The sequence below is a fragment of the Ochotona princeps genome, chromosome 2, assembly GCF_030435755.1.
Source record: "Ochotona princeps isolate mOchPri1 chromosome 2, mOchPri1.hap1, whole genome shotgun sequence".
Lineage (NCBI taxonomy): Eukaryota > Metazoa > Chordata > Mammalia > Lagomorpha > Ochotonidae > Ochotona > Ochotona princeps.
In genome coordinates this window covers 36,712,749-36,729,483 of record NC_080833.1, presented here as the reverse complement: position 1 = coordinate 36,729,483, position 16,735 = coordinate 36,712,749, and the positions used below count along the sequence as shown (strand labels likewise).

The 16,735-nt window shown below is 56.9% G+C and overlaps 2 protein-coding genes across 4 annotated transcripts in view; both read left to right on the top strand.

Annotated features, from left to right (window-relative positions):
* The window catches only part of MKNK1 (MAPK interacting serine/threonine kinase 1), a 48,893-nt gene extending 47,327 nt beyond the window's left edge, over window positions 1–1,566 (top strand). For all 3 annotated transcript variants that reach the window (XM_058680902.1, XM_058680893.1, XM_058680896.1), the window contains exon 12: window positions 414–1,566. In XM_058680902.1, coding sequence (XP_058536885.1) covers window positions 414–648 — 235 coding nt within the window. In that variant the 3' untranslated portion in view covers window positions 649–1,566. The remainder of the gene's footprint in view (window positions 1–413) is intronic.
* A 5,124-nt stretch (window positions 1,567–6,690) lies between these two features.
* KNCN (kinocilin) lies at window positions 6,691–9,133 on the top strand. Its single transcript, XM_004599437.2, has 4 exons — window positions 6,691–6,852; window positions 7,627–7,695; window positions 8,341–8,415; window positions 9,063–9,133. Exons 1-4 carry the CDS (start codon window positions 6,702–6,704, stop codon window positions 9,131–9,133), a joined length of 366 nt encoding a protein of 121 aa, XP_004599494.1. The 5' UTR covers window positions 6,691–6,701.
* Window positions 9,134–16,735: the final 7,602 nt, after the last annotated feature.

The following is a 16,735-nucleotide window of genomic DNA, read 5'->3' as shown; positions in this document are numbered from 1 at the left end:
CCTTCAGGTCCCAGGCCTCAGATCCCTTCAGAAGATTTATCTGCCAAAGTCAAATTACCCATCTCATGCTGGGGACCCAGACAGAAAGAGCCCCAGCCTCTGCTCTGCGAGATAAGTAGACTGAGCTCAGTGCCCTGTGGCCTGCCTCTGCAGTAGCAGCCAAGCAGGAGCACAGAGGAAAAGGGACTGCTCAAACCCCGTCCAGAGGCTGTACCAGAAGCGCAGAGGCCATTCCTGTCTCAATGACAAGATGCAAACCCTGGCAACCACTGGTTTAGAGAGAGCAGCTCATAGCAGCTCAGGAAAACCTCATGGGGGTGTGGAACCACAGAGCCTGGGGCAAGTGGCACACCAGGACCTGGCCTGCTAACCCAGGGGCCAGCCTCTAACCATCGCCTTCCCTGCCCGAGCAGGAACAGCAGCACCATGGACCTGACGCTCTTTGCAGCAGAGGCCATCGCCCTTAACCGCCAACTATCCCAGCACGAGGAGAGCCAGCAGGCTGAGGAGCAGGAGGCACTGGCTGAGCGCCTGTGCTCTGTGAAGCTGTCCCCTCCATCCAAGTCACGCCTGGCCCGCCGACGGGCCCTGGCCCAGGCCGGCCGCTGTGACACTCAAGAACCCTGCCCACCACCCACAGCCCTCTGAGTAGTGCCGACACACCTGGCAGGGGCTCAGCCACCCCCTCCCCCCGGAAATCCCTGAGCTGGCAGGGGGCTCAACTCAGCAACCAGGGTTTCTTGTCCCCACCCCCTCTTCCGGGGCCCAGAGTAGAAATCTCTTTCGGAAAGGGTTGTTTTTGAAAAGGGAGCCAGTCACTTGTCACTTTGCATAATCACCCATGGCCAGCAGAGGAGTACAGCACTGGGCCCTGTCTGCTCGCGGCCTGGAGGATCTGGACTCCCTGGAATTTGGACTCCCTGCGGCCGGCTGCCCAGGCTGCAGTCAAGAGTTGGCCAAGAGGCAGTCCTTCCCTTTTCCAGCCGTCCTTCCACCTTCATGTGTCCTCCCTGCCTGTCATCTTCTCCGCCCCAGCAAATCTGTGCCCTTATTTCAGGGAAGAGAAGGGAGAGCCTTCCACATCCAGGCAGCCGGCATGGTTTTCTGGTCTGCAGCACAGAGAATCATATAATCTTTCTTTGCCGTGACCGAGATGTGTCCCCCATTTGTCATCTTCTTCCTCGTTGGGGATTGCTGCTACCATCAGTATTATTTTATCTTTTTTTAAAAAAAAAAAACAAAAACTTTTAACCACGTTCCTCTAGCAGAGATGGGATTCCGAGCTCCCACCACAAGCTGTGGGTGTTGCCAGGTCGGTTTTTAACTGGCTGTGCTCTTTTAGACAATTGCTTTTAAGCTGTTCCTCTGATGAGCTAATTGGAGGCCGAGGGCAGGTACTGCTACCATGCCCTTAGGTCTGGCTCTGAGGGCAGCAGGTGGAGTGTGGTCCTGCAGGCCAAGCTGTTGCTCAATGGCAAGAAAGCAGACCTGTGTGTGTTACTTGTGCACATAACACCATGGTGCCACTGTGCGTTGTGCTTGTTTTAATAAAATTGTTTTAAATCCTAGCTGTGGTGCACTTGTGGCCATCTCTTCACCCAGGACTGAGGCTGAGCCTGGCCAGGCTAAGAGAGAGTGCCACTTGTCCAGACCCCTCAGCATAATTCTGCAAGGGGAGGGAGACTTGGCTTCCCTGAGGGAGGAGATGGAATTCTTCACACATTTAGCAATCGCTTCTCCCATGTGCGGGGACTTCAAGAGGAATTAGAGCAAACTCAACCCAGCCCTAACAGAGTGCTTGCCCAGAGGAGCCTGTTCTGTACCTGCCCCAAGCAGGCCGCCTAAGTGCTTGCCACTGAGCTTGTCCCACCAGCCCTCCAGTATATCCCCAGCATCATCCCAGAGCCCCAGAGCCCCCTGGAGAGGGCCCGAATAGGAATAGGTCCCCAGAGAGGTGATAAGAGCAAGGTGAGCATTAGGGGAGGGGCTGGGGATGTCTATGAGGGCTTTCTTCCAGGGGAGCCACAGTTAGGGGTTCTCTACGCCGGGCCCAAATGGTGGGCTCCACCACCCAACGGCCTGCTGTGAGTATCCATTACTTGCTGATGACATTCCTTCTGGCGATGGCCTTTCCTCTGAGGTGACCGTTAAAACCTCATCCTTGCCTGAAGTGAGGCTGAACCACCTGTGCCTTTGAGCTCAAAGGCACCTAGCTGCTGGGACCCAGCACTGAATGATGAGTTCTCTCCCTGTATCCCAGCCCCAACCTAGGCAGCCCTCCTCTGGGCCAGCTCAGCGGAAGTATGACTTCTAGAGCTTTCCTGGACCAAACAAACCCGCTGCCTCTCCATCCTTTCCTGCTTTAGCACCTGTGCTCAAGCTGGCCCCTACCACACTGCCACCCCCCTGACCCTGGTGCCCCTGACAGAACGCCTCCCATCTTCCATGGGTCTAACTTAGAGGTTACTCTGTCTAACTTGGTTGTGCCCTAGGTGGTTCAGTCCTAGCAGTACACATGAGGTTGGTACTGTCGTGTTATTACCCCATTGAACATGCAGAATCAAGCAGAGAAAGGAGAAATGGTTTGCCCCAGGGCAGTTAGAATGGGTGGGACTGGAGTTGTGTCCAGAGAGGCTTGGGACCCAGATCCACACTGCCTGGGTTCACATAGTGCCTTTGGGCCTCAAGCAGGATCGTCTCTTCAAAGTCTGCTCAGCTTTAAATGTGGATGATGGTGCTTGGTGTATGGTGCTGTGAAAACTGGGATTTGGCCAGGTGTTCAGAGCAGTCCAGGCACACCGAGTCAGTGTTGCTGCTGTCCTCCTCGCTGCTGACTCCTGGGGCAGGGTTCACCAACACATGGCTCATGGGACAGGAAAAGGAGCTCCCTTTTCTCCAGGTGCTGGAGCCCTATCCCAGAGGCCTTGGGAGACCTGCCTCTTTGGACCCCCTCCTGGGCTGGTGCTCCTGTTCTCTTGGGGTGCCAGAGGAAGGCCTGAGGGGACAGGGGATGAGTTCTAGTCCTGCCTGTGCCACTGTTTACCTGGTCATCCTTGGAGGGTGGAGCTGCTCAGCAGAGGCACGGGGCTGGCTCTAGGTTGCAGGGCCATTTGCAGGCCTGAAACTTGCAGTGGTGGAAACTGGTGCCCAGCTCAAACCCCAGCTCATACTGGATGGGCCTTAACAAGAGCTGGTTCCAGCCAGCTGCAGTGCCTCAGGCCTCATGCTCCTCCCTTAGCTGCAGCTGGCAGAGCCTGGCCTGCCCCCAGTGCTGACATCACACCCTGAGGACTCCTGGCCGAGGCTGTCTGGGCGCAGGGGTCATTTAGTTTTTGTCCCTCCCTCCTGACCAACTGTCCCTTGCCGGTTCCATGTCCCATGCCAACCAGTTCAGCTGCTTCAGGTCGGGGAGGAGGGGGCAAGGAACAAGGTACCCCCGTCCAAGGCTGGCACTCGTTGCCATGGCAGCAGTTGCCTTGGAAGCCACTTCTCTGACTTCAGCTTTTGAACAGTCCAAGAAAGCTGCCCGTCCCCCAGGGGATCAGCAAATTAATCACGCTCTTTTCCAGGGTTCTCACCCCTCAAGGAAAATAAACAACCAAACCGGCTGGGGCCTTTTCACCCACTCTGCCTCCCCACCCCCAACCCCTCACTTGGACTTGGCGCAGACAAGCGCCCTCCAGCCCTTGCTTTGTAGAAGACAAAGAAAAGATTTGGTGGGGGACCTCGATGTTGCACCCATGGCCGGGTAACGCCCTGACCCCTGAGGTCCCAGGGGAGCCCTCAGCTTCTCCAGGGGGCTCAGATGCTGGTGAGCAATGGGGAACCAGTGGGGCAGTGTCGTGCCCCTCCCACAGACAGGCTCTGTGAATTCATCTGCCTACTGTCCCGCGCACATGGCCCAAGGACAAACAGATCTTTCTTTTCAGGGACGAGTGAGCCTGTGTAAGCTGGCGCTGCAAGGCTGGCTCTCCAGGTTTGCGATCAGTGGAGCAGCGAGCAGCACGACCAACTGCAGAGCCTTTGGGAAGGGAAGACTCTGGTCCTGGTTTAATCTTTGGAAGAAAAGTCTCCCTTGGAGGGTGGGGTTACCAATTCTTGGCTATTCAGATAAGACAACCTGGAAACCCAGAAGCATAGACAAGCGAAGGATAACCCTGCTGGCCAGGAACCTGGGTCCTCTGCCTCCCCAGGTCTCAGTTTCCCCATCTGTTCTAGCTCAGAGCTAGGAGAGCTCTGTCATCTTGTTACTGAGGGTGACTTCCTGCAGCCCTCCTCCCAATGTTCTGCTCGCTCTGTGCACTAAGGGACATCCCCTGTCCATGAACTCTACTTCTGGACCTGCTCGGCAACCTGTGATTCTGTCTTCCCCGCTGACGGCAGCCTCTGCCAGCCCAGCCCCATACCCAGGCAGCCCGAGGGGCCCAGGTGTCACAGCGCTGTGGGAGCCTGGCCCAGGAGCTCTACCTTGCGGGTGGCATGGTCCAGTCACCTCAGCCAGGCACAGACGCTGCCCAACGTGGGAATGGGGGAGAATAGACAAGAGTGGGAAGGGGGAGTTCAGATTCCCAAACACAGCCTGTCAGGTACTTGCTTTCATGGACAATTATTTTGACGATTCCTCCTTAAACTCATCACTGGGGATTCGTTATGTGTGGTAGGAACAGGGGATCTGATGTCTAATTAGAATCATCACACTTCATCCTGCCAGCAGACACCGGGGGTGTTGGTGGCAACAGTTGCAGCTGGGGAACACTAGAGGCTTCTGTTGCTGCTGCTGCTTACTTTTCATTCATTTATTTATTTATTTGAGAGTATGAGAGCTCCCATCTGCTGGTTCATTCCCCAAGTGCTCGTAATGGCCTAGGCCAAAGCTAAACTGCAGGAATTCCATCCCCATCTTCCATGTGGGTTGCTATAGAGACCCTACCCCTTGAGCCACCATCTTCTGCCTCCCTTGGGTACATAATAGCAGGACGCTTGAGTGATGAACCAGGACTCAAACCCAGGCTCTCCCAGGTGACCTGCAGTGGCTCACCCTCCAGGCTCTTCCTCTTCATGGTGGGCAAAATCATGACCCAGGAGCCTATCAGCTCTGTGGTCACTCCTGCTCTCCGACTCTGTGGATCAGCCTCCCCTCAGCTGAAGCTGCTCCGATGCTCCTTGAGGCCCTCTCAGGCCCCCACTCCACACCTCAGGGAAGTTCCTAATGGAACACAAAGGTTCCCTTGCACCTACAGCCCGCTTATGCCCACGCCCTCAGATCATCTCCAGCCATGGCCTTCTGGGCTCACTCCCTGACCGTGCCTCTGAGAGTTCACAGTCTGCAGGACAGGACAGGACAAATGTAGGTGCTGGCTTGAGAGACACTGTCGGGTCAGGAAGCATTCGTGCAGTTGGACAGGCTGTGCAAAGCCTGAGAATGAGGAGCATCACTCACACACGGGGAGCAGGAAACATAGGACAAGGAGGGAAACCTTGAACCTGGTTGGGTAACACTGCAGGTGCCAAGGGGAGATGGCCAGAGAAAGGTGATGGAGAGTGGGATCAAAGCAGGGTGATAGGACTGCAGGAGCTGTGCCCATGTAAGGACCATGGTCAGCGCCATGTTCTGAGATTGAGCAGGTTCTGATGCACCGCTACCAGAAACTGCAGTTCAAGCTGAAGGCCAGGGCCAAGGTCAGGGCTCAAGCTGGGCTGGGCAACCACTCTCTGTCTGGTGGGTCAGTCAGGTTGTGAAAGAGGTGCCCAGGTCAGGAGGCCTCCTGTTCCCCAGCCTGCAGCCTCACCCCACCCCCACCTCCTCTTCTGTACCCCAGTCCAGATCTAGTACCCCATCAGCTCCCAACCAGGACTCACAGGGTTGCTGGCGGCCTCACCCTCTGACGCCCCTAGCAGTCCAAATGCATGTGAGTACCAAGGCCCCTGAGGAGAAGGAGGCACCTGTAATCAAACCATGAACTAGGGCCCCTCAGCTCTGCTACAGTGCCCAGAGGGCAGGGGCAGGCAGCAGATTCCAATTTCTGTCTCATGAGCCTTGTCTTCGTCTCCTCCCACGGTTCCATTTCTGAGACCCCAACAGACACACCCACAGGCCAGAGTAGGCCCTGGTGGTGGGCCCCATGGGTTCTTCTCCTCAAACCCCTGAGTCCCCAGTGAAGCACTGAGAGCCAGTTATGGAAGGTGGGTTGACAACCCAGGGGGCCTTGGGGACCCAGGCAGCCACTCACATTGCAAGCTCATGAATAACTCAGCAGCTGCCCACAGCCTGCCTCTGAGTACCTGGGGCCAGCTCCCTACACCCCGCCCCCGTGGCTTTAAACTTTAATAGGCAGAGGTTAGTTAGGCAGGTGCCCCTGGCAGCCGAGCCAGGTTGTTCTCTCCAGGGTGCAGGCTGTTAGTGAGGAGCACCCCATGGTCAGGCCCAGCTCACTGGAACCCTGGCAGTCGAAACAGAAATGGGGGGCTGGGCAGAAATTCCACGAGCCACCGACTTCAGGGACCTTTAAGAGCACCCTGGTAGAACTCTCACGTCAGGGTGGGGCTGGAAGACCCTAGAGAGCTGTGGCACAAGGTTATATATCGGTCAACCCAAGGATCACTTGGAGCTCCAGCAAGGAGACATCGGAGAAGACAGAAACCTCCAGAACCTTCCTGAGGACAAACCCCACCCACCAAGGGCTGCACCCAGCAGGGGCTGCATGGACATCCCCATCAGCAGCAGAGACTTCCGCTGCCTGCAGCTGGCCTGCGTGGCCCTCAGCCTGGTGGCCGGCAGCATCATCATCGGTGTATCTGTGTCTAAGGCAGCGGCTGCCATGGGCGGTGTCTTTATCGGTGCAGCTGGGCTAGGTGAGTGAGTGCAGGGCTGGTCTGGGGTAGGGCGGATTCTGTACAGGGAGCAGGTGAACAGGAAATGCAGGGGAGGACTCACGTCAGCAGGAAATGGGCTGGGGGGAATGAAAAGGGGATGGTGATCTGGTCAGCCAGTCTGGGCTTCCTCCCAGAAGGGGAGATTCACCCTTCTCTTGGGATGCCCCCATCAGGTTCTCCAGCCTGGAGCTGCAGCTCTTGGGTGCATGGCGTATGCATCAGCCTGTCTGGAGTGGGTCAGTGTAGGACAGGCTAAGAATAATACAGTTCCTACGCACCCTCTTTGCGGCCAGACAGGCTCAGGCCCAAGCAAAGTGCTTTCTTTGCTTTCCTGGGTGTCTCTGCTGCATCTTTGCCCGTCTAGCTGGCTAGCAAACCATAGTCCCCACAGTTATGCTGAGGGCCAGCCCTGCAGGCTGGGGTCCTCCAGGTGGGTGCAGAGCTCTGATTTCTGGCTCAGACAGCAGGTCTGGAAGGAGATGGGAGTGGGTGGGCCGAGCCTGCTGTGCTGCCTCCCCTTCCCCAGGTCTAACTGGTTGAGCAGGTTGATATGGTGGCAACACTGTCAGCCAGATCCATGTCCAGCCAGCAGAATGAAGGAAGGAAGCCAAACTAAAGGCTCCCTGGGTAGGATGGAGCAAGGTCCTGGGTCCCTCTGCATCCTGTACACCTGAGCTCCCACACACACGCAGGGCACTCCAATGCCCCCAGGCAGGCACCCTCCCCAGCACAGACCCCTCTGTGTCTTCCCAGGGCTACTTATCTTGGCCTACCCCTTCCTGAAGGCCCGGCTCAACCTGGACCACTTCTTGCCTGCCATTGGTGAGTCCTTTACCCACCCCCTAGTAGAACCCTTAGCCTAGGCCTGGGGGATACCCTTTGGGTGTGAGTCTGTACCTCCCACCCCCCCCCCCCCGTGTGGCTGAGCCCAGCCCACATGGGAGACTGCTCCTGGCTGTGTGTGGTGCAGGCGTTGCCATGACTACCGGGCAGCCGATCCGGCCTGCTGCCAGCCACAGAGGGACCTAAACTGGTTCGGAGAACCTTGGGGTCCATCTCCCCCAGAGCCTCCAGGATCTCTGGGTAGATTCCTCCTCTCTCCCAAGCCCTGTCCTGCCCCAAAACCCTCCTGTCCTCCCTAAGCTCCCAGGACCTAGCCAGAGATCCATGCCTCATCTCAACAACCCCCCATCCAACATAAGCTGCCAATCCATCAGTCCTGTGTCGGTTCCCACAGCCCTGTTCTCTGCCAGGACCCCTGCCTCCTTAGAAGAATCTACCATCTTCTCCTTCAAGCCCTCATTTCCTCTAAGACCTCACCCAATTGGCCAAGTTTATTTGGGGGGGTCACCTAAAGGAAGGGTAGTGGAGCAGAAATGCAGGGCAGATAGCAGAACGGACTTCCCAACTGGGCTTGATCTGGGAACCACTCAGTAATCCAGGGCCCTAGGGTGATCTCTTTTGCAGGGAACCTGAGAGTCCACCCCAACTCAGAGCCAGATCAAGGACAAGGGAGATCTAACACCAATGACAATAAGGAAGGTAAGTTCCAGAAATTCCAGAATTCATTCTCCCTCCAATCAGAGCACAACAAGTGGGGAGAGGGGCGAGGGTGATGGATGGTGGTGGCAGGGAGCCCAGGGAGAAGCCTTGAGAGGTATCCCCAGCACAGAGAGCCAAGGTTCCAACCCCACCTGCTCCTCAAGGCCCCGCCCCCTCCCACTGTGGAATCCGACTCAGCTGACACCTGAAATCCAGTGCCTTCTTGTTTCCTGACCCCAAACACTCTGGAAAATTCCAGAGCAAAGATGGCCCCCTGCCCACAGTCTGTACCCCCTGGGGGAGGAATGAGGCAAAGCCCACCTCCACCCCCAGAGAAGGAAGCCATTCCAGGCACAGTCCCTGCACCAACTCAGTATGAAAACAGCACTGTTTTACACAAGGTTAACTGATATTCAGCCACAGGACCAAGTTCAAACAATCAAAAAGTCGTGGGACCCAAACTCAGCAGGCAGTCACCTCCAGGCTGTCCTCACCTCTGTCCTCATTCGGTGGGTTGGAATTGGCCCCTGGGACTTCCCCTCCCCCACCCCGGGCATCACCAGACATGCTTACCCCAAGTCCCCCGGGGTGCCTCGGCACCTGCCAGCCCTGTGTACTCAGAAGCCCCTGCCCTGCTTTCTCCCCAGGAGCCCGCAGCAGCCTGTCCACTGTGAGCAGGACTCTGGAGAAGCTGAAGCCAGGGGCCCCGGGGCACTGAGGAGGGTTGAGATGCCGCCCTGTCCTGGCCTGCCCTGGCAACACTGGCTGCCTGTTGCCACCCCCACCCTCCCAGCTCAGTAGGTACTGGGGCTAAGGGTGGAAGATCCAAGCCAGAGATGAACCACGCCCTGGAGACATTTGACCTGGATTCATCCAGCCAAGTCTCTGCGGAAGGGATCCTTTAGGCATGGGGTGGGGCACAGGGCATGAACCAAAGGGATCAGGGCCCCCTCTTCCAGGCTGCCCTCAGGTCTTTCTCTCTGAGCTGCACCCCAACCCTGCTCCTGTCTGGAGTTGCTGAGCTCTTTTCTCCAGAACTAAAGGCTCCATCAGTAGTCCATGGTCCACAGATACCACCTACAGGGGTCCTGCCTGTGTCCCTCAGCCCTGTCACCTGGTCCTGGGCATCCAGAGCTCACCAGCAGACAGGAGTGCATCTTCCAGGCCAGGCTCTGGGCATCGGTGGGTCAGATGGGGACAACACACCCTTAAAAAGCTCTTCACACATGGACAGACACAAACAAGTGGCAAGTGCCCAAGGGGGCCCAGAGCTGGCTGGAGAGATGTGCTTCAAGCTGAGCCTCTGGGTGTGAGCACCACCCCTCAGGTCTCCCATTCCTGCCCCACAAGGAAGCACAGTCCCGTTCCTAAGGCCTCCCTGTTTCAGTAGAACTGTGCCTCCCGCTGCCGGGGCTGTCATTCCACATGGAAATCATTTCAAGCCTCGGCCGTTCTACTTATGATGCAACTCCCTGCTAATGGCTTGGACCCCTGCACCTATGTGGGAAACACAGAATAAGCTCCTGGCTCATCCCTGGGTCATCCCACTGCGGCCATTTGGAGGGTGAATCAGTGGAGGGAAGATCTCTCTGTCTCTTTCTCCCTTTCAAACAAATAAATTAATTAAAATTTAAAAAGAAAGAAAGAAAGAATGGCTCTAAGGCTCAGCATGATGACCCAGTGGCCAAATCCTTGCCTTGTACATGCTAGGATTCCATGTGGGTGCTGGTTCATGTCCCGGCTGCCAACTTCCCATACAGCTCCCTCTTGTGACCTGGGAAAGCAGTAGAGGATGGCCCAAAGCTTTGGGTTCCTGCACTTATGTGGGAGACCCAGAAGAAACTCCTGGCTCCTGGCTTCAGAATGGCTCAGCTCCAGCTATTGTGGCTACTTGGGGAGTGAGCCAGCAGACAGAAGCAGAAGATCTTTCTTTCTGTCTCTCCTTTTCTCTATAAATCTGACTTTCCAAGAAAAATAAATAAATCTTAAAAAAAAGAAGAAGAAGAATGGTTCTCCTTTAAATGCCCACTTCAAAGAATTCCTGAATCAAAAACCCCTCCCTCCCTGGCCCCTGGCCCCAGCCTATTCACCCTCTTCGTCCACACTTTCCCAGCAAGCTGCCTCCTTATGTATACAGGTATCAGCCCTGTGGCATGCTGGTCAAGATGACAGCAGGTTCCCTTGGCACACAGACACATTGCTCAGTACAGAACCAAGGGAAGAAGCCTGAAGCAAAGTGCAAGAGCGAAAGTCAGCTTACCTGTGCAAAGCAGCAAAAACACCCCTGTGGTCACATGTTGGTGTCCCTGCAAGACTGATCTCCTTTTTTCTCTTTCTCATCCCTTGCCTGTGACATCCTGGCCCCTCAGCTATGGTCTGCAGTATGAGTATTTTTGAGCTGGCTCCCCCCTTATTTGTCTTTATGGAAGGGGTCAGTAATTGGAGCCCCCACCTCTGGTTATGAGTACCCAAAGGGTCATGGTTGGTAAATACTCCAAACCCCATGGCCTTTTCTTGCACCAGATTGCCACTCTGCCTCCCTTTGGTCTATTCTAAATCATGGTTTCCCACCTTTTGGATTTCCCCAGACGGGTGGGATTTGCCTGGAAAAGTTCACTCTTTCTAACACTGCCTCAGGGGCCCTCTACACCCCTTGTCCAGTCTCAAGCACTAGGCAGAAGTATACAGGATGTGCTCCATAAATGGTGGTGGTTTAAACTTATTGGGATTGAATGCTTGCTCTGTGTGACCTCACCATGGCTCAGTGGGCAGTCTAAGTCATGCCAGGAAGAGTCCCATTCTCCCATCCAAATACTAACCAGGCCCGGCCCTGCTTAGCTTCTGAGATCAGTCAAGCTCAGATGATTTCAGGGTGGTATGGCCATAGACAAGAGTCCCATTCTCTTGGGATCCGTGCAGACAACGTCTCCTCCTGGAAGCCACCTGATTTGACTATTTTCAGTCCCTGGGCTTCCCTGCCTCCTACCTCAGTCCCTTGGACTGACCCTGGCTGTCTCTCCCTCTTGTGAGCAGGAGCAGGGACCCAGGCACACAGGAGCCAGCAGGTGGATACTGGACAATCAGGCTGGTGGGAGAGCCCATTTCATCCCACAGGGGGTAGAGTTGAGCTGCCACAGGAGCAGCACACCTCCCTGAGCTAGGCTGTGATTCCAGGGCTCCTGGTCCAAGCCACGTTACACCTCTACAAAGGAGCCAAATGCCAGCCAGTTGTACAACAGTGGCCAGCCACACAGATGTGGCTTCCTCCAGCCTAAGAAAGCCACCTCCATGACCTTCAACTGCCCCTTCCACTTCCCTCTGCCCACTCCCTGCCTCTCCTTCCTGCTCTTCCTCATCACCATCGTCATCAGTTAAACCCAGCCTGGGGGCTCTTCCTCAACCCTCATTGCTGAGAAGCCAAAGGGTGGACAAGGTGGGAGCAGGCAGGTGTGGCGCTTGAGCTGTGGGATTAGTGGTCCTTCCCCTACCCCATCATGAACCTCCCCAGCACTGCTCTCCCCAAGGCAGGGCTAGGGTCCCCCTGCGGCTCAGCAGGGATAGTCACCTGGAGGTGCTGGGGATGGGGTGGAATAAACTAAGAAACAGACACACAAAAAGGCACGAGCTGTGTCTCCTAGGGAAGAATTGGGTGAGAGGTCAGAGAAGCCTTGAAGCTGGGTGCGAGTCTGGCAGCCTTGGGTTGTGGTGTGCTAGCATTCAGGACAACTTGCTTGCCGTGGGAGCCACAGCAGCAGGGGTGTGGTATCACTGCACTTGGTGATTCAGGGAAGAAAGTGGCTTTCCAAGAGCTGAGTCCATACACCTGGCTTGTGGCTATATTCAGCCTCAGCCCAGCTGCTCGGAACACAGTGAGGCAAGAGTTGTAGCCCTGCTTGGCCAGGCTGCAGCTGGGATCCCTGAGTAAAACCTCCTTAGTGCTGCCAGAGGTCCCAGGGGACCGGAACCAGAAGCTGCAGGCCTTAAGCTGGTCTGCAGACAGAGCCCGCTGGATCCTCCCTCTCAAGGGCCCTGGGCTGGTTCATGAATGGAGAAGCCAGTAAATGAGGTGGAAGGCGGAGAGGGGTGTGGGAAGAGATGCTCTTCCAGCTGAGCTTCCCCCACCTCCTCGATGGAAAGGGCCGCCCCTCACGCTCCCACGCAGCCCTTCACTAACAGAGGCCCACAGCCCTCCCTGCCCTCATCTCAGCATGCGGGGCCAATCCCTCCAGGGGGCAGGGTTGGGGTGCCAGGAATCAGCCTCATCCCGGGAAGAACCTCTCAGTCCCCCCACAGCTCCAGCCCCCTCCAGGAGAGGGGAGCGAGGGGTATCGGTAGAGACGCCTGTCCCCGCGCTCCCACACCTGTGGCTGGCTCCAGGAAAGTGCGGGCAGACGACGTGGACGGACCGGGAGTTCCACCGCAAGCCCCAAAGCCCGCGGGAGACCAAGCAGGCGAAAGGACGGCTGGAACAGCAAAGGGGAGGTACTTGGTGGGATCGCCGCTCCCCTGGGCTGGGGGAGGGGGCTCGGGGCAGCCGATGCTCCCGAGCATGGCGGGAGGTGGCTGAGCCCTTGCAGCCCCGGCGCAACCGTCCATGCCCGCGCTGTCCTACCCCATTCACCGCCGCTGCCTCCGCCTCCGCGGGGACTGCAACCCGGAGGAGCGGGACTGCGCGCTTCAGCCCTTAGCAATGGCGGGAGCCCCTCGCAGCGGCTCCCTCCAGGTCCCTGGCCGCGCACCCAGCCAGCGCTGGAGGGTGCAGATACGCACCCAGCGCCCCCACACAGGCCCTCAAAGTTTGCGGGCTGGCGGCCAGACGGGAGAAGGGGGCTGTGCGGCTGGGGGCGGGGAGTGGAGGGCATCCGTCCTGTCCCTGCCACGGGCTCAGGGGGCAGCAGAGTGTCCTCGCAGTGACTCAGGCAAGTGAAAACTACAGGAGTTGAGGAGGCTAGAGGGGTGGGGTCTTGAGGAGGGGGCCTCTTGAAGACATGGGGAGGGGAAGGACTCCACACAACCCTGGACTTGGGGTCAGGGCTGCAGTCTTGAGAAAACAGGTAGGAAAAGAGGAGAAGCCAGCTTGGATGGGCTGGCTGCCTGGACCCACTTCTCTGCTGCCTGCCCTTACCTAGTAAGGGAACCAGGTCCACCTGCCACCCAAGTGAAGAGGAAAAGGAGAGAGGGGCCAGAGAGCCACTTTAAAGTCCAGGCAGCCATGAGGCCAGGAAGGCGGGCACAGACCTCAGTGGACTCTGACTGCTGTTACCTGCTGCCCACCAGGAACCTGAGGAGAAGCAGGTGCCATTGGAGATACAACAGTGAGCAAGACAGACATGATCCTGGACCTCCACAGAGGTCTGGGGCCTGCAGACCTGGACACAGGTTCTCCTGATGCGTGCAGCAGGGCAATGGGGAGGGGGTAAGCAGAGAGGAATCACCCTCTGAGGTCCAGTGAGGGCTGGCAGAGCCAAGGCCTGGAGAGCAGCATGCTTCGCACTCAGGGTGAGCTCAGCTGTCTGCAGCAGAGTCGGGGGAGAGGGAGAGATGCCGGAGAAGCAGGGGCTAGGGCAGAATCAGGAGGCAGGAATCCCGACTGGAGTGGAAGATTCTCGAGCAGGAAGTAACATGCAGGTATAGACAGTACTGTCAGAAAGATAAGAAAGTGTCAGCTGGAGACAGGCATGGTGGAATGGTATTGGGTGCAAGCTGTCCCATGAAAGGGGTTGGTGAACTCCGATGGTGGGGACACAGGTTTCCCAGGAGCCTGGGAGCCTGAATAATGCCAGAAATGGGGGGTCACAGAGGGTCTGTGTGCCCACCTGTGGCTGCTTTCACCTTCTGGGCTTGCCTTGGGGAGGCCAAGGGCTGGGCTGATGCAGGTTGAGGCTGTGCTGGACAGCTTTAGCAGAAGGACGTGGGCCAATGTTAGGTTGTAAGGAAGGAGCTGAAGTCAGTCCTTGTGGCTTCTCAGGTGCATGGAGAGAGACACGAGCCAACCCTGACAGACACAAGGAGTTCCAGAGACTGCGCAAGGCCGAAGACCAGTGCCTGTGAACGTTGCTATGGCACTCTGGTGAAAAGTACCGGTAAGGAGACTTCTCGCCTGGGTCTGACTCCCACCCTGCTGTGCTCACCACCACCACATCTGTGACCTTGGGCAAGTAACTCAATCCCTCCCATCTGTAAAGAGGAAAGGCCATAGTGTCCCCCTCTGAGGACAGCCGAAAGGCTGCCATGAGTTTCCGCACTTCAGAAAGGGCCTTGTGTCTAGTCCACCATGGCAGAACCCCGGGCACCAGCTCATTTGTCGAGGGAAACGATTTGTTGAGTTCACAGTTCTGAAAGCACAGTTCACCCGGCCCTGGCATCTGCTCAGCTTCCAGTGAGGGCTTCATGGGGCTGTGGCTCATGGTGGGCAGCGGAAGGGCAACACTTGTGGCAGATTCACTTTATCACAACCCACCCTTGGGGTACTTGATCCGGTCCCCCAAGAGACAGCTCCTGCACTATATAGAGAACTGATTCAGTCCATGAAAAAGACACGATGATCATCCCTTAAGGCCCTGCCTTCCAATACCACCCCAGTGGCATGTGGACTCCAGCAGGAGTTAGGCAGAGGACCAGCTGCACTCCAACCACAGCAGCTGAGCCCAAGGTCTGTCCCCAAGAAGGCACTGTATCAAGGCAGCAGGGGATTCTCAGAGGTACAGCAGTTCAGGGTGGCAAGAAGGTGCTGGGGTCCTGAGCCAGGGTGCCACAAAGGAGCCGGGCTTGGAGATGAGATTCAGGGAGCTGTGGGGGCAGCAGGCTGTGGGAGATCCTTAGGGAGGTGAGTCTTGGGCTGGAGAGGAAAACAGAGCTAAGTACCAAGGATCCAGAAGGAGGCAGACAGGATGTGCCGCTCCATCCCAGCCAACCTGTGGTCCCCTCTAGCCCTCTGCTAGTTCCAGGCAGCTTCAAGTCCAGCCAAGATATGGCCCCTGTCTGGGGCTGCAGAGAAGTCTGTGAGCACCAGGACAGGCTAGGAGGGAGCAGCTGGGGTCCCCTGTGCCTGGATGAAAGCAGAGATGGGTGTCAGGGCCACAGGGGGCCAGAAGCCAGGCCTGCAGAGGCCATCCAGACCCAACTCCCATGCTGCTAATAGTGAACCTGACTACACATGAGGGAGTAGCAGGTGCCTGCTGGTGCTGGTCCCAGGGACCCATGCTCAGTGTGTGAGCCCCATCACAGCAGATAAAACAGAGCTGCTGTTCCCTCATCAACTCTCCCAGGGTACCTCCTTCAAGCCACACCCCTCTACTCACAGGACCCAGGCAAGAAGTCTCCAGCTGAGGGTCCCATTTGGGAACCTGCATGCCCACTGCACTGGGACACAGTTGCACCTGTCCAGCTGCCTGCCTGCTGGCCTGGAGCTTTCCTGTGTAACATATAAGGGAACGTGTATGCACACGTGCTCTGTGTGTATGCACACCTGCATGTAAATTCACCCACGAATGAGGTTGATAAAGCCAGGAGTCAGGCACTGGAGCGAGCTGGAAGCCACACCTTCTGGCTGCATCCCTAAAGCTTATCTCTTGCTTGGAGAAGATGGGGGTGGGGAGCTATTGATTGGCTAGGGTGAGGGGAATGGCAGCCCTTGGGCCCTGGGGAGACAGCATGGAGTTGGCAGAAACCGAGAGCTTGCACGATAGTGAATAAGTCCCAGCCAGCAATGAGTCAGAGATGTGGGAGGTTCCCTGGGGGTGAGGGAACAGTGGCAAGGGGAAGGGAGAGGTGCCAGGGGAGAGGGCTGACCTACCCTTTCAAGGTCTTGGGCATGGGAGTGGGAGCAGGAGGGCTAAGACAGAGGGCAACTGAGTTGTTCATAGTGAAGGGTAAATTGTCCAGCCTGGGCAAATGAAAGCCCTGGGCTCACATGGAAGCAGAGGGCCAGGTCTGCTGGCTGCTGCCTGAACCAGAACTCCAGCCTCCTCTCCCAGAGGCTCTTGGGCCTTGGTCCAGCAACTGATGGTATATGAAACAAGCATCCCATGGACAGAGAGGGTGGTGCAGGCTGGCCTTAAGGAGCATCAGATGGATACCCTACCCTGCCCCTCAGAAGCCCCTGCCTCCACCTCCCCCAGCTTGTTGATGACCACTTGGATAACAATGATTACATGATTATATTGTTGACTAGGTAAAGCATCCCACACCTTCCAGTGAGCTGCAATTCCACTGTAGCACCCTACATGCTTTTCCATCCAAGAGCCCTGGGTTGGAGACCTGGCTTTCACTGTTAGCAGCTGAGCCGCAGTGGTCCCCTCACCTCGCTGCCCAGGCTTCC

Bases quoted from the DNA above. Each gene is read 5' to 3' on its own strand.
- KNCN (XM_004599437.2), top strand. From the start codon at position 6,702: ATGGACATCCCCATCAGCAGCAGAGACTTCCGCTGCCTGCAGCTGGCC. The intron at 6,853-7,626 runs GTGAGTGAGTGC...GTGTCTTCCCAG, and splicing joins TATCGGTGCAGCTGGGCTAG to GGCTACTTATCTTGGCCTAC. The intron at 8,416-9,062 runs GTAAGTTCCAGA...CTTTCTCCCCAG, and splicing joins CACCAATGACAATAAGGAAG to GAGCCCGCAGCAGCCTGTCC.